We start from the raw sequence: 15,739 nt of genomic DNA, 5'->3' as shown, positions 1-15,739 counted from the left end.
AACAAATCTCTCCTAAAGGTCCCAGGCACAAACAACCTCCCATGAGGAGTGTTAGATGGGGCATTCTCCTGAGCTTTAAGAATCTCATCTTCCAAAACGGAGTCTAAAGCAGCTATCACAACACCTTCTTGTAAAATGTTTTCCTCTTTCTCAGCACCGACTATGGGAGAAAAACTGCGAGACAAGGCATCCGCCTTAACATTCTTAGTACCAGGGATGTAAGTAACGGAGAAATTAAACCGCGAGAAAAACAGTGCCCACCTAGCCTGACGGGCATTCAGGCGCTTGGCAGCGTCAAGATATATCAGATTTTTATGATCCGTAAGAACCTGAACGGGAAATTCCGCACCTTCCAAGAAGTGGCGCCAGTGTTCAAATGCGAGTTTAATAGCCAATAATTCCCGATTACCAATATCGTAATTCAATTCAGTCTCCGAAAATTTTTTTGAAAAAAAGGCACAGGGATGTAATCCATCCCCGTTATCCTGAGACAATACTGCGCCAACCCCCACAGAGGAAGCATCAACCTCAACCAAAAACGGCCTAGTAACATCAGGCTGCATAAGGATGGGAGCAGAGGTGAACCTCTCCTTGAGATACACAAAAGCTTCAATGGCCTCAGAAGACCACTGAACCGCATCAGCACCTTTCCTGGTGAGATCAGTCAGAGGTTTGACAATACTAGAAAAAATTTTTATGAATTTTCTATAGTAATTGGCGAAACCCAAAAACCTCTGTATCGATTTCAAACCAATAGGCCTAGGCCATTCCTGCACAGCCTGAACCTTAACCGGATCCATCTCAAAACCTTTGCTGGAGATAATGTAGCCCAAAAAACTAATTCTCTGTACAGCGAACTCACATTTCTCCAGTTTAGCAAAAAGCGAATTGTCCATTAATAACTGTAATACCTCACGCACGCTCCGCCAATGAGACTCCAGATCTGGCGAATAAATCAAAATGTCATCCAAATACACAACCACATTTTTACCGATCAAAGGTCTAAGGATGTCATTAATCAGATTCTGAAAAAATGCAGGAGCATTAGTAAGACCAAAAGGCATAACCAGATTCTCAAAATGACCCACAGGAGTGTTAAAAGCAGTCTTCCATTCATCACCCTCCTTCATGCGCAACAGATTGTATGCCCCCTTAAGGTCAATTTTAGAGAACCACTTGGCCCCCAATAACTGGTTAAACAGATCAGGAATCAATGGCAGTGGGTAAGGATTGCGTACCGTAATTTTGTTAATCTCACGAAAATCCAGACAAGGACGTAAACCGCCGTCCTTTTTTTTTACAAAAAAAAATCCAACCGCCACAGGAGACTTAGAGGGCCTAATGTGACCGGCGGCCAAACTTGTCTGTATGTATTCCTCCAAAGCCTTCCTCTCAGGAATAGTAAGGTTAAATAAACGACTTTTAGGAAGAGTCGCTCCAGGGACAAATTCAATAGAACAATCATAGTTTCTATGGGGAGGCAAAACCTGCGAATCTTTCTCAGAAAAAACTCTCCAAAAATCCTGAATAGGAACAGGTAATTCTCCCCTATCCAAAGCTGCAATACGCCCGTTACAACACTTGTCATAACATTTATGGCTCCAGGATTTAATTTCACTGGTAGACCAATCCAGTACAGGATTGTGAAATTTTAACCAGGGCAAACCCAATATTACTGGAGAAGGCAAGTTATTCAACACTACCAAATCCAATTTCTCATGGTGAACACCATTAATAGTGAGAGGAAATTCACAGACCTTGAGAGTAATATTCTTCAAAGGGGAACCATCCACAGAAACCACAGCAATGGGGGATGATAAAGGTTCAGGTTTTAAATTGAGTTTTTCCACGAATCCCCCATCAATTACATTCAGTGTAGACCCGCAATCAACAAACACCCGAAATTCCATTAATTTTTCCTGAGCAATCGTGGAAGCAGCTAAAAATACACCCTTGGAATTTAAACAGGCAATACGGGCGTGACTGACCATTTTTTTTTCTTTCTTCATACGAAGCTCACAGCCTTTAATCAAATGACCAGATTTTCCGCAATAGAAACACAAGCCTTTCGAAAAACGACGGTCTTTTTCTTGAGAGCGAGGTGCCACCGATCCAATCTCCATCGGTTCACCACTGTTAGTACACACATTCTCATAACCAGAAACTGACATAGCAGAGGATTTGCTCTCATTAACCCTAGCACGCAGTCTTCTATCCACCCGTATAGCTAATTGCATAGCCTGTTGCAAATCCTCAGGTGTAGGATAAGCAATTAGCAGGTCTTTAACCCTTTTACTGAGCCCAGCAAGAAATAGACTTTTCAGAGCAGAATCGTTCCACCCTGTTTGAGTGGACCAACGACGAAAATGTGTACAATATTTTTCGACATTACCTGATCCTTGTTTTAAACGTCTCAACTCAGTCTCAGCTGATGCGACACGGTCAGGATCATCATATAATAGTCCTAAAGCAGAAAAAAAAATATCCACTGATCTGAAGCATGTATCACTAGGTTGCAAAGAAAAGGCCCACTCCTGAGGCTCTTTGCGCAAAAGTGACATTATGAACCCTACGCGCTGGGATTCATCCCCAGAGGACTTGGGTCTCAAACGAAAATACAATAAGCAAGCATTTTTAAACGAAAAAAATTCTCGATGTTCACCAAAAAATAAATCCGGCAAACATACCTTAGGCTCCAAGAAATGTGCTCCAGAACAGTTACTCACATGCTGACGGAGCTCGGCCACTTCCAGAGAGAGTCCCTGCAGGCGATGAGCCAAATCCTGAACCGACACCATGATGGAACAGAAAAATCTTTCCTTAGAGAATTTGCTGGCTGGACTTACTGTTATGTTCTGCTACCAGAGCTAAGGAAAGAGAGGAGATCTGTCCCTACGATAGAACTCAGCTGAATCCCTACGATGTAACAGGGAACCTGATCCTGCGATCAGACCTGCTAAAGTCCTAAGCTAGTCTGTACGGAGACCTATAGATGTGGGGGAGGAATCCCTACAAGTACTAAGGACTGGGAGGAATATGGGACACCTCCTAACCGAAATAGTAGCAGACAGACGAACAAACAAAATATAAAGAACATAGAGGTCAGTAAACCAAGCAAACTAACAGAGCAAGACACAGAGCACAGGCTAGCTAGAAAGTAGATATACAATGAAGTCCAGCAAAGCCAGAAGGGCGGAGCAGGATTAAATAGGCCAACAAGGTCATGTGACCAGCAAAGGAAAAAAAACCTAACAGCAAGGTTCTAACACTTATTATAGATGGCCTAATAGGATCAGTGCTGCACACTGCTACAAAGCCCAAATTATTTTCCAGTCAAGATACAGATAAACATGATTAGTAATTTGAAAGCTTAAAACGTTTGGTAGGGTGATTTTAACCAATCATCAAGCTTTTACTCTCCCCAGGATGACACAGGGGTAGAAAAGTCGTTTCGGATCCATGATTTGTTCATCTTTATGAACGTGAGTCTGTCTACATTATCAGTGGAGAGCCGCGTGCGCTTATCTGTCAGCACACCACCAGCAGCGCTGAACACACGTTCAGACAGAACGCTGGCTGCGGGGCATGACAAGATCTCCAAGGCGTAAGTGGCTAGCTCCGGCCATTTATCCAGATTGGAAGCCCAAAAAGAGCAAGGGTCCAGTGACACAGTCGTGGCTTCAATGTTTACTTGGAGATACTCCTGTACCATCGTCTCTAGGCGTTGACTATGTGTCAGACTTCTTGTCTCCTGTGGCCTTGCAAAGGATGGGCTAAAAAAGTGGTGAAATGATTCCGCAAAATTGATGTTACCAGCAGATACTGTGGTTCTGTTACGGTTTGAGTGCTGAACACTTGACGGTCCCACGGTTGGCAAGTTGGAACTTTGAGATTCACTACGTGCACCACTGGTATTTTGTGGAAAAGCACATGTAAGATTCTGCAACAGTCTCTGCTGATACTCCTGCATGCGTGCATCCCTTTCTATGGCAGGAATAATTTCTGCAAATTTACTTTTGTACCGGGGATCTAACAGTGTGGCAACCCAGTAGTCAGGATTATTTCTAATTCTCACAATTCGAGGGTCATGTTGCAGGTAGTGCAGCAAGAAGGCACTCATGTGTGTTGCGCATCCAGGAGCACCAAGTCCCTGTTGTGTTGGTGGCGAGGTAACAATCATGCTTCCTTCCTCTGTCCTCTCCCCCCAACCTCGCACAACAGAAATGTGATCAAGGTCTCCCTCATCTGATGAGTCTTCCATCAGTTCGTCCTCCACTTCTTCCTGGGCTCCTGCACCTTCCTCACTAGTTTGGCTGCTACCATGCGCCCTGGTAAAACCATCTCCCCCACCCTCACATGCCTGCCGCCTTGGTGCTGCCGACCGTCTGGACCTTGCAGATGTTAGCCCTTCCGCATACAACTCCTCCTCCTCTACTTCCTCCACCTCCTCTTGTGCCACCACCTGACTCCGAATTCTGTTTAACATGTGCTCCAGCATGTAAATCACCGGAATAGTCATGCTGATAATGGCATCGTCAGCACTAAACATCTTCGTCGCCATTTCAAAACTGTGCAGAAGGGTGCATAGGTCCCTGATCTGAGACCACTCCTCCAGCGTGATTTGCCCCACCTCTGAATCTCGTTGGCCCAGGCTATACGTCAGAACGTATTGCACCAGGGCTTGTCGGTGCTGCCACTGTCGCTGCAACATGTGCAGAGTTGAATTCCACCGGGTAGGCACATCGCATTTTAGCCGGTGAAGTGGCAGGCCCAACGACTTCTGTAGAGATGTAAGTCACTGAGCTGCAGGATGCGAACGGCGGAAGTGAGCACACAGCGACCGTGCCCTCTGCAGAAGGCCATCTAGTCTGGGATAGTGGGCTAAAAATTGCTGGACAACCAGGTTCAACACGTGAGCCATACAAGGCACGTGTGTGACATTGCCCCGGCGAAGGGCCGCACCCAGGTTTGCAGCATTGTCGCACACGGCCTTCCCTGGTTTCAGGTCCAGTGGAGACAACCATTCAAGAAATTGGTTCTCCAGAGCTGACCACAACTCCTCAGCTGTGTGACTCACATTTCCCAGACATTTCAATGTAAAAACCGCCTGATGACGTTGAGCCCTACTGCCAGCATAGTAAGGAGGTGTGCAGGATCCCTTCTGCGCAGTTAGAAAGCTTGTGGCATGACCAGACAGGCTTTGGGTGCAGGTGGAAGACCGAGAGGAGGTTGAGGAGGCAGAAGCAGTGGAGGAACTTTGACATAAAGAGGATTGACGCACAACTCGTGGGGACGGGAAGACTTGGACAGCAGCCCCTTGTCCTGCTGTCACCATAGTTACCCAGTGCCCAGTCAGCGACATGTAACGCCCCTGTCCATGCCTACTCGTCCAAGTGTCTGTGGTGAAATGCACCCTGTCACACACAGAGTTTCTCAAAGAAGCGGTGATGTTGTGTGCGACATGCTGGTGGAGCGCAGGCACACCTTTCTTTGAGAAGTAGTGCCGACTGGGCATCTGGTACTGGGGCACTGCGACGGACATAAGGTCTCGAAAATCCTCTGTGTCCACCAGGCGGAAAGGCAGCATTTCTGTAGCCAAGAGCTTGCAGATGGTGAAATTCAACCTCTTAGCTTTCTCATGGCTAGGAGGAAATGGTCTTTTACTTGTCCACATCTGAGGGACCGAGGGCTGGCTATTGTGCTTAGACGGGGTTGATAAGGGTGTCCCCGGCAAACTGCCGGTCTGTGAGGAAGATGCAGGCGGACATGTTAGGTTGCCTTCATCCAAAGGTGGTGCTATCGATGTCGGACAGCGCTCAACACCAGCTGGTGTTACCACCTCCAAAGAAAATGATGACCTGCCAATCACGCTGGCTGTTGCGGGTAAAGAGGTGGCAGGTCTGCGCCCCAAAACAGGTGTGACTGCTGTCCCCCCAGTCACAGAGGATGAAGAGGCCGCGGATGCACAAGATATGGCAGACGGTGGTTGGCCCGGCCGGCTAGGCCGCATTGTAGCACACTGAGCTTCCCACTGCAACTTATGCTTCATGTCCATGTGCCGGTTCATGCATGAAGTACTCAAACTATGTATTTTTTGGCCTCTACTTAGCTTTTGCTGACAAATGTTACAGATAACACGAGTTGGGTCATCTTTATCGATCTGAAATAATGCCCAGGCTATGCAAGGCTTAGCACCCATGCGACCTGAAGAGCCACCACGACTTGTGGTGAGAGCTAGAGTTGTGTTTGAGGATGCAGTTGTTGACGTGCTTCCAGTACTACGTCTCTGTCCAGGAAGGCGCAACCTGACCTCGTCGTCACTAGCATCTTCCTCCACCTCCTCTGCTGACCTCATCTCTTGGCTGACTGTGGGTTGACAGTAAGTGGGATCTCCGACCTCATCATCATCACCCTGTGCGTTATCACACCCGTCGTCCTCAGAGCCAACCTGTTCCTGCCCTGACAAAAAACTAAAGTTGTCGCTCCAATCAGGTATTTGAGTCTTATCATCGTCTTCCTCATTGTCTCCACCAACAGGAGTTACAGTTTGGGAATGAGGGTCTACATTATGGTCAGAACCTTCTGCGTCTGGTCCTGGATCCGACTCATAAAGATTCTGGGCATCAGTGCAGATCATTTCCTCGTCTGGATTCACAGAAGCGCTGGAGTCGACCTCTGATTCCCAGGCTATAGTATGAGTAAACAGCTCTGCAGACTCAACCATCTGTTCTACCTCATACTCAGACGGGCAGCTGGAGATTTGGGAGCTGTGAGGAAGCAAGTGCGATTTGGGTGACACCTTTGAGGACTGGAGTATTTGTGATGTTGAAGTTGATGTGGAGGAGAGCCCACTTAAAGGAGCACTTGATATCCGTTGAAGCACCTGCTGTTTTTGTGCCTCATCTGGAATTTGTAGCGATTGGCGTGGCCGTAAGAAAGGGATCTTATCACATTGTCCGCTAAAAGAAGTAGACATTTTAGTTTGGCTGGAAGATGGTCTTTCTTCTGCAGATGTTACTGTTGCTTTAACACCTACCCCACGGACACAACCTTTTTTCCCCTTCCCAACACGCCTATTCCCCTTTCCACCAGCAGCAGGCCTTTTTCCACTCATTTTGGTGGTTAACTAATTCACAACTCTGGAGTTGTTTGCACAAAAAAACAATGGATGGTAACCGAGCAGAGCTGAGTGGCCAAACTGTGGTATTAGGCCAAAACTATTGGCTGGGTTAGATGCAGAAAAAAATTATTTTGAATTTGCAACCTGATGGAGGTCAGTATAGATGGACTAATAGAGAAAGTCCGACACACTACTAGAAGGCCAAATATTTTTTCAGAGGTAGATGCAGAAAAAAATATATTCAGTTTGCAACCTGATGGAGGTCAGTATAGATGGATTAATAGAACAAGACCCACACACAGCTAGAAGCCCAATATTTTTTCAGAGGTAGATGCAGAAAAAAATATATTCAGTTTGCAACCTGATGGAGGTCAGTATAGATGGACTAATAGAACAAGTCCCACACACTGCTAGAAGCCCAAATATTTTTTCACAGGTACTGTAGATGCAGATAAAAATTAGTTTTAATTTGCAACCTGATGGAGGTCAGTATAGATGGACTAATAGAGAAAGTCCGACACACTACTAGAAGGCCAAATATTTTTTCAGAGGTAGATGCAGAAAAAAATATATTCAGTTTGCAACCTGATGGAGGTCAGTATAGATGGACTAATACAACAAGTCCCGCACACAGCTAGAAGCCCAAATATTTTTTCAGAGGTACTGTAGATGCAGATAAAAATTATTTTTAATTTGCAACCTGATGGAGGTCAGTATAGATGGACTAATAGAGAAAGTCCGACACACTACTAGAAGGCCAAATATTTTTTCAGAGCTAGATGCAGAAAAAAATATATTCAGTTTGCAACCTGATGGAGGTCAGTATAGATGGACTAATACAACAAGTCCCACACACAGCTAGAAGCCCAAATATTTTTTCAGAGGTAGATGCAGAAAAAAATATATTCAGTTTGCAACCTGATGGAGGTCAGTATAGATGGACTAATAGAACAAGTCCCACACACTGCTAGAAGCCCAAATATATTTTCAGAGGTACTGTAGATGCAGATAAAAATTAGTTTTAATTTGCAACCTGATGGAGGTCAGTATAGATGGACTAATAGAATGATGCTATGCCCAAAAGATTTTACTTCACTAGGTGCAGTAAAAAAATTGGTATTCTATACACAGGTGGTATATCTTGCAACACAGATAGGCTACTCCACTGACTAACCCACTCTGCAATAGGCCAAAAAGGATTAGCTTTGCTAGATTCAGCCAAATGCTGTGAAAAAAACTTGCACAGCACTGGCACAGACCTGCCTGGCAAAAACTGATAGGAACTGATGTAACCTAGTCCTGAAAAGGACTGCAATTACAATTAGTCTTTACTCCCACAATCTATCTATTTAAGAGCACAGACCTGCCTGATAAAAGTCGTAGGAAATGCTGTAACCTAGTCCTTAAAAGGACTGCAATCACAACTATTCCCTACTCCCAAGCTATCTGTATATTTGTGCGAAAATTGGCTTGAAATTAACAAGGTATAGCGCACACAGCAACAGCGGTGCCGTCTAACACGCAGCTGCAGCAGTGAGAAAATGGTGGCGACGGGGAAAATGACTTGGTCTTATAGGGCAAGGACATGTGACATACACTGCCAATGACACATGCCCTTGCTTGTGTGAAAAAAAGCACTTCGCTCCGTGTGTGCGCTGCTGATAGGCTGACAGATTGCACCTCCCCACTGCAAATGCGGGAAAGCGAAAAAAAAATGGAGATCTTCATTGTTCCTGCAGAGATCCATCCCCTGCCCCTCCCCCCACCCCGCTGTACACTCAAACTGCGTATTAACATTAATTTTCATCATTACTGAGAAAAAATCCAGTTATGATTTTGGTGCACGAACAGTTATCGAACATAACCTCGAACAGCCGAATTTTTCTCAAATTGTTCGTGTTCGCCGAACGGCTCGAACACCGCCCAAAACAGCTCGAATTTGAGATTGGCGAACAGTTCGAGTAGAACAACGCTCATCTCTAGTTAAGAGTCCTATGGCTGTCACTCTTTCAGGAACAGTGCGTCTGTAGCGGAGACACTGTGGCTGTCACTGGGAATTCAGTAGCTGTCACTGTTATGGGGACACTGTGGTTGTTATTGTTGCTGGGGTCCTGTAGTTATTACTATTGTGATTGTAATTATGCGTCTTTATTTCGTAGATCTCCAAAATGAGAACAGTTACTTTGTCAGAGTCATAATTCTGTCTTCTGCAATCCTAGTAATCCTAGCTGTGGTGCTTATCTATATTGTATATTACTTAAACAGGTAAGTGACACCATATATTGCATAATATGGTGGGTTTAGAGTTGCCTTCTCAAGTTCTTCTCTTCACAAATGACCCATTGATCTGAATGGACCTGTGTAATACTCCATTTCTCCTCTGGAGGTGCTGCAGGGAAATTGAACACTTACGGCCAGGTCTCCCCACAGATAACTGATTGCTGTGGAAACTTTGTAATCAGATTACAAAAGGACCCTAATAACAAGTAGGAATTTTTCCCACTAGAGATCCCTTTGTCATCATGACCAGGTAGGATAAACGATAACTTTACTAATGCTGCCTGTAACAGAAAGGTTGTGTGCCATGTAGTCAACATCTAGACATCTAGGCAATGCACGGTTGTAAGGTAAATTAATAAATATGCAGCTTGCATTTTTTGACTGGGTGATGGGCACACAATCAGCAGATGGACAGACACCCTTAAAAAAAATCTCTAACACTTTGATAACTTTCTTCTTGAGCCGGAGTCACACAACCATGTTTTGTGGCCTAGACTTGGACCAAGATGAACAGACTTGACCCCAGGTCTCCTAACCCAAACTTCACAGCCTCGTATATGACTAAAAGGTGGTTAAGTTCAGGTCTGAGGATACCTGTTTTTCGTCTAAAATTGTAGCAACAAACACCGCAAAGCCATGACTGATGAATCTCGAAAAAGTTAGAAAACTGGAGCTAAGAAAAGGCGAGCAGTTGCCCCCGTCCTGGTAATTTTTTATCCCTTTTTCATTTTTGAACTTTTTTTCTCCTTCTTCCAAGAGCCGAAGCTTATCTCTACTGTTCATCGGCACGGCTGTACGAGAGCTAATTCTTTGTCTTTTTTGTTCTTATGGCCTTCATTGCAAATTAAAAATGACCTGGTAACATGATTCTGCAGGTCTGTACGATTACAGCCGTACCAAACTTGTATGTTTTTTTTTACTGGACAAATTGTAGTTTTGATTGACCCCATTCACTTTACTGAAAAATGGGAACGAAAATTCCAAGTAGGGTGAAAATTATATTGTAAATGTAAATTATTCCAATTTTTGTTTTGTTTTGTAGATTGAGGTAAAAATGTTCTGGTAACTTTGTTCTATGGGTCAGTACAGTTCTGGCGATACCAAGAGTGTCTTTTTTTTTAGCTACTTGAAAAAATATATGAATAAATGCTACCCCAGCCCAGAGCCTCTCACCCAGCCAAATCAGATCTCATACTTTGCACTAATGAGGGGCAGCAGCCTGAAACGCTCTGTCTGCAAATTGAGATTCTTGTTTGGCTTTAATCCAAAGTCATGTGACATGGCTCGTTAACGGATCAATAGTGACTTTTAGGGATCACTGCTTCCAATAGGTGGCGCTATAGAGTTCTAGTTCTCTTCCTCTCTGAAGAGACACTTTGCATATTTAATTTCCCAGAGGAGCATGCATGGCTTATAAGTCTCCTCACCCTGACATTCCAGGCTTGGCTTGTCACTCTCCACAGAGAGTGAGAGGTAACTAAGTAAAGGTTGTCTGTTAGGGTGGATTCACACTTTGCCTTTTTGAAAAAATGTATTTTTTGGGGGGCGGTCAGTTGCAAAATCTGCTGCATATCAGCCCAATGTGAGCCAGTCATATTTAAGAAACTAACGGTGGGCATCATTTAATCCTGGCCAACGCTGTGGGTCTGATTCATTATTGCATTTGCACCTTTTTTTTAGGTTTTGGTGTTTTTTCACCAGTTTGTTTTTTTTGCACCTTATTTTTCTTTGAGTTGTACCTTTTCGAAAGTATTTTTTTTATGTTTATCATTGTAGAGGAGGGGAGTGGGATCTCTAGGTGTTTTGGGCTGATTTATCAATTACAACTTTTTAAAAAGTTGCACACTTTTTGCACAATTGTCCTGTGGTCCCTCTCTGGAGTAATTTAATGTATGTCTGGAATTTTTCAGCAAATTTTGCAACACTTTATCAAAACTTAAGACTTTTTGAACTAAAAAGTCGGAAGAAGATTAACGACAAAAACAAAGAGCAATTTGTGAACAGCATGCGCTATTTTGAAGAATTTTATCAGAAAAAATATCAATAAATACCACAAAAAAATAAATAAAAAAAGGGAGTTACTCCCCCCCCCACAAATGATGAATCAGGTCCCATTGTGTCCACCTTAAGACACATATGATAAATTAATTCCCTAGGGCCCCGGTAACCCAGCTTATGCCAAAATAGTGTCCGCCCAGCTTATTCTGAGCTGAGATGTATCAGCATTACTTTCTTCTGAAATGTGGAGTAATGTAGAAGCATCTAGTAATAAAAAACGTACCCAGTGTGGTCGATAATTGTCACGTTTATTAACTGTTTTTTTCTATTTTTCTGTATTTTTTTATTTATTTTTTTTCTAGCAGGGAAAAGTCAAAGTCCCAAAACAAAGCTGACAAAATAGAAGAAGGAGTTTCTACCCCACTGACTAAAAGTCCACATGTAAGTTGTAAAAGATAAAAAAAAATTCTGCTTAATTAAGTTTTATGAGACACAAATATTAAAAAAAAGCAAAAAAGACACCAAGAAACCAACTACATTTGCTATGATATTCTCCTGTTTTAATTCTGATCCATCTCCTGTTCAGTCTTCTATATGTGTCCCAGTAGGCATCTACTTTCCACTTGTTTCCCAATTATCTAGAGCATGGAAAAGAAAAAGTTTTGGGAAAGAAGTGGGATGAGTCATCATCATCATCTCTGTCCCCATTGGGGATCACAATCTACATTCCCTATCAGTAAGTCTTTGGAGTGTGGGAGGAAACCGGAGAACCCGGAGGAAACCCACGCAAACACGGGGAGAATATACAAACTCCTTGCAGATGTTGTCCTTGCAGATTATCTTGCAGACTATCCCCATTATTAAGAATGCTCAACTCTACGTGACTCCTCTGACAGCATTTTATCTCTGCACAAATGGATTCAACATTATAGTGGAGTAGCTGGCGGATTCACCAGACTTTAGTCTGATGTGTATGGGGACCGTAATGGGCTTGTTCACTACCCAGCATAATCACATCAGGGCCCACAGAAAATTAAAACCATCTATACTCCTCTTCTGAAGTAGCACCATTAATGCAAAGTTGGCTCTGCTATTTTCAGTAGGTCATGTTAAATTGTTGTGTCACTTAACCACTGCAACCAGTCAGCAGTCACTGATCGGCTGCAGCTCATCTATATTCCTTCAGAGCAGACAGCCACTCTGCCAAAATAGGAAAGGCCTTAGCATATGGGTTACATATAGAATAGGTAAGGATGCTGTTGCAGCTCTAAAACTTTGATAGAGAAGATCAAAGATTAAAGAGAAAAATGTGTTAAAGGGGTTGTCCTACTAGTAAATATTAATTTTCCCTGATAGATCAGGTAAAGCAACAATTTTTAATTGCGTTATCCTCCTGTTCCCCTTATGCAACTTGGGGAGCACAGGATGAGGCAGAGTGACTGCTCCTCCCGGCTCCCCGGTCACAGCTTCCAGTTTTACTGCTGCAGCCGCATCCCCCTCCTCCTAGTCTTTCCTGTTTTAGACTACACAGACCTTTCGAGCATTTACAGGGAGTCTGCATGCAGGGAACAGAGAACTATTTTTTTTTTTTTTTTAAGATTAGCAAATGATGATTTTCCTCAATAAGATACACAAGTTTCATTTCTTCATATTTACTGATGATGATTTTCGCAGATTACATTTATGATTGTTTCTTAGAATTGTTACGGGACACCGGGAACTGAGACGAAGAAGCGAAAAAAAGGATCAGCTGGGGAGAAGAATATGGAAAATATTCAGCAGAATAACGCTGAATCCAACTATAGTCCTATTGGCACTGAGGAGGTAAGTAACATCCCTGCACATGTCTGCAGTACACCAGATAAAGGCCACCGTCGTCCAGTAGAGATCTGCTGTAAAGATGCCGAATCGGTGTGGACTGGGGGCTCTGATCTTCTATGATGATTTTTCCAATATTTTCTATAATCAGGGCATCCATGGGATAAGTGGTAACTTATTGACTGGTGGTGGTCTGACCACTGGGATCAGCAGAAAGAGGCACTTTTATACCCATCAGATGGAGCTGTAGAATGCCCCTCCATTCAATCCCTAAGAAGCTGCTCAGTGCTGCGCTTTGCTAGAGAAAATAGTCATTTAAGCCGGCCAAGAACCATGCCGCTCAGTTGACAGGTCCAAAAAGCAGGGCCCCTACGGCTTCTTCACACCTCGCTCCTCTTGAGAGACAGATCTCTCCCTACATGTGTGTATAGGTATAGGGAGAGACCTGTCAATCAAGAGTAGTGGGATGAGAAGACCCCGCCCATGAGGGCTTAAACTCTAGAAAAAAAAGGTCTATGCAACAAGAATGGTGTCTGAATGGATTCTAAGCCTATGTAGGATCCTGACCTATTCTAAAGAAAATCATACAGAAGATGGACAGACTACACGAACGTCACCAATAATTGCTGGGAATATAATCTGGTGCCATGTTTAGATCATGTCTGGTAGTAATGATTATTACACTGATGTATGACTCACTGATTTATGCTCTGTTTACTCTTTACATCTAAACTTGATGTAAGTGTCTCTGTTCTAAATTACTGTGTAAATGTAGAAAACTTTTTAGTTTTCTGTATTTCAACTCCTGTACTATAGATTGTCCTCCAGAAAGTGAAAATTCCCAAACCTGACAGGGCTGTTCAGTTTTTAGAAAACCCACTCTTATAAATCATGTTGGTGAGTTTAATAGATGGGGGGTCGTCTGTTCGGGATCCTCATCTCTTTGCCAAAGCGGAGAGCGGTTACAATTAGCATCTCGTCCTGCAGGACCTGCCCTGACTTTCATTACACAGACAGTAAGTCAATGACACTGCGCAATGCTTCATTTCACCTGTGGTGGCGCTGCAAAGACATTAAAAATATTTAGCTATCCATGCAAGTGGTCTCCTCAGAGGGGAAGAGGACAGGAACTTTAAGGTCACCGATTGGAGGCTAAAATCCTTAAAGTCAATACCATCCTTTTAACCCTTTAAAGATGCGGCCAATTTTAATTTTTACTTTTGCATTTTTCCCTCTTCCTAGAGTCAGAACTTTTTTTTTAATTTTCCCATCCACAGCAGTATGAGGGCTTGGTTTTTTTGCTGAACAAGTTGTGGATTTCAATGACACCATTGATTTCACCTTATTGAAAAACTGGACAAAAATTTCAAATGGGATAAAATGGTGAAAAAAAAAAAAAAAACTAATCCACTACTGTTTTTTGAAGTTTTTTGTTTTTTTTTGGTGTTCATTGTGCAGTAAAAATAACCTGGAAACATAAACACAAGATTAGTATAGTCAGGATAATATCAAAACTGTATAGAGTTTCTTTTATTTAAGTGGTGAAAAAAATTATGTTTGTACACAAAAAAAAAGAGGGTTTTGTCAGTAGAGCTGTATGAGGGCTCTATTTTTTTTTCTGATTTCTTGGGGTGCAAATTAGGTTAAAAATGGGCCATATTCTTTAGGGGAATACCCGGAGCCGGATCAGATGGGGGTTGTAGTCTCCGAGTGGCTGTGACCCGGTCCGTGCCCAGGGTGTCAAGCTCAGAGTATGTGGCAGTCCTACAGATGTTACAAAGTTCTTTATGTCGACTATGCCACCCGTTGAATTGCGGTCACTACGGCCGCCGCTGCAGCAGGGTCCGCTGAGGCTGATGGTGTTGGTGCAGCTTTAGATAGTATAACCCCCAACGGGAGGGGTATAGCCTCAGGGGGTCAGGTGCAGAGGATGGGGGTTGTGGTGGTGCAGCGTAGATGATAAGTAAAGACAGAGTCGGGTTGTGCAGTTCAGGGTGTTTACTTACTGCAGATATTCCGGTCACTCCGGCCTTGAGTGACCACCCGAGCCGTGCTGCGTCCACCAGGTCCTGGATTCAGCCAACCCCCAAGCAAGTCCGGAGCGTGTCCCTGAGCCCTCCTTCTTGTCCTTTCTTCTGGCCGTCCCCACCAGGGATCCACCTAGGTCCAGCTCCCTCGGGCCTTCTGTTGGGAGACCCTTGGCCTTGGGTTCCCTGACCCTACACGTGGTCTGCCTTCAGGGTGGATTTAGTGGGTGGCCGTGGCAGATCCTGCCCACGGCCTCCGGTCTCTGGCTGAGGTGTGCTTTAGCCCCCACCAGTTTGGGATCCGGTACCCTATTGCCAACTCTTCACCCTGTATTTGTATGTGGGTTCTCAGAGTTCCTTTTTGTTTCCCCCTCTGGGTCTCTCTTGCTCCACTCTCACTCTCTCTGGGGCTGCTCTGCTCCTCTTCCTCTGGCTTCTCACAGACTGACTGACTGTGGCAGACTGACTGACTGTGGCAGACTGACCCTGATCTTAG

The 15,739-nt window shown here is 44.0% G+C and overlaps 1 protein-coding gene across 5 annotated transcripts in view; it reads left to right on the top strand.

Moving 5' to 3' along the window:
• Window positions 1–15,739, top strand: part of LOC141239282 (OX-2 membrane glycoprotein-like) — an 82,977-nt gene that overhangs the window by 47,512 nt on the left and 19,726 nt on the right. For 3 of the 5 annotated variants that reach the window (XM_073668528.1, XM_073668531.1, XM_073668526.1), the window contains 3 exons: window positions 9,280–9,385; window positions 11,761–11,839; window positions 13,097–13,222. In XM_073668528.1, the coding sequence (XP_073524629.1) occupies window positions 9,280–9,385; window positions 11,761–11,839; window positions 13,097–13,222 (311 nt within the window). The remainder of the gene's footprint in view (window positions 1–9,279; window positions 9,386–11,760; window positions 11,840–13,096; window positions 13,223–15,739) is intronic. The other 2 variants (XM_073668529.1, XM_073668527.1) reach the window with 1 other exon arrangement.

This window comes from Phyllobates terribilis, unplaced genomic scaffold, assembly GCF_046119375.1.
Source record: "Phyllobates terribilis strain yellow unplaced genomic scaffold, ASM4611937v1 Scaffold_2__4_contigs__length_985480577, whole genome shotgun sequence".
In the NCBI taxonomy this organism is placed as follows: domain Eukaryota; kingdom Metazoa; phylum Chordata; class Amphibia; order Anura; family Dendrobatidae; genus Phyllobates; species Phyllobates terribilis.
The sequence above is the reverse complement of the archived record's forward strand: the minus strand, read 5'-3'. Positions and strand labels throughout refer to the sequence as shown.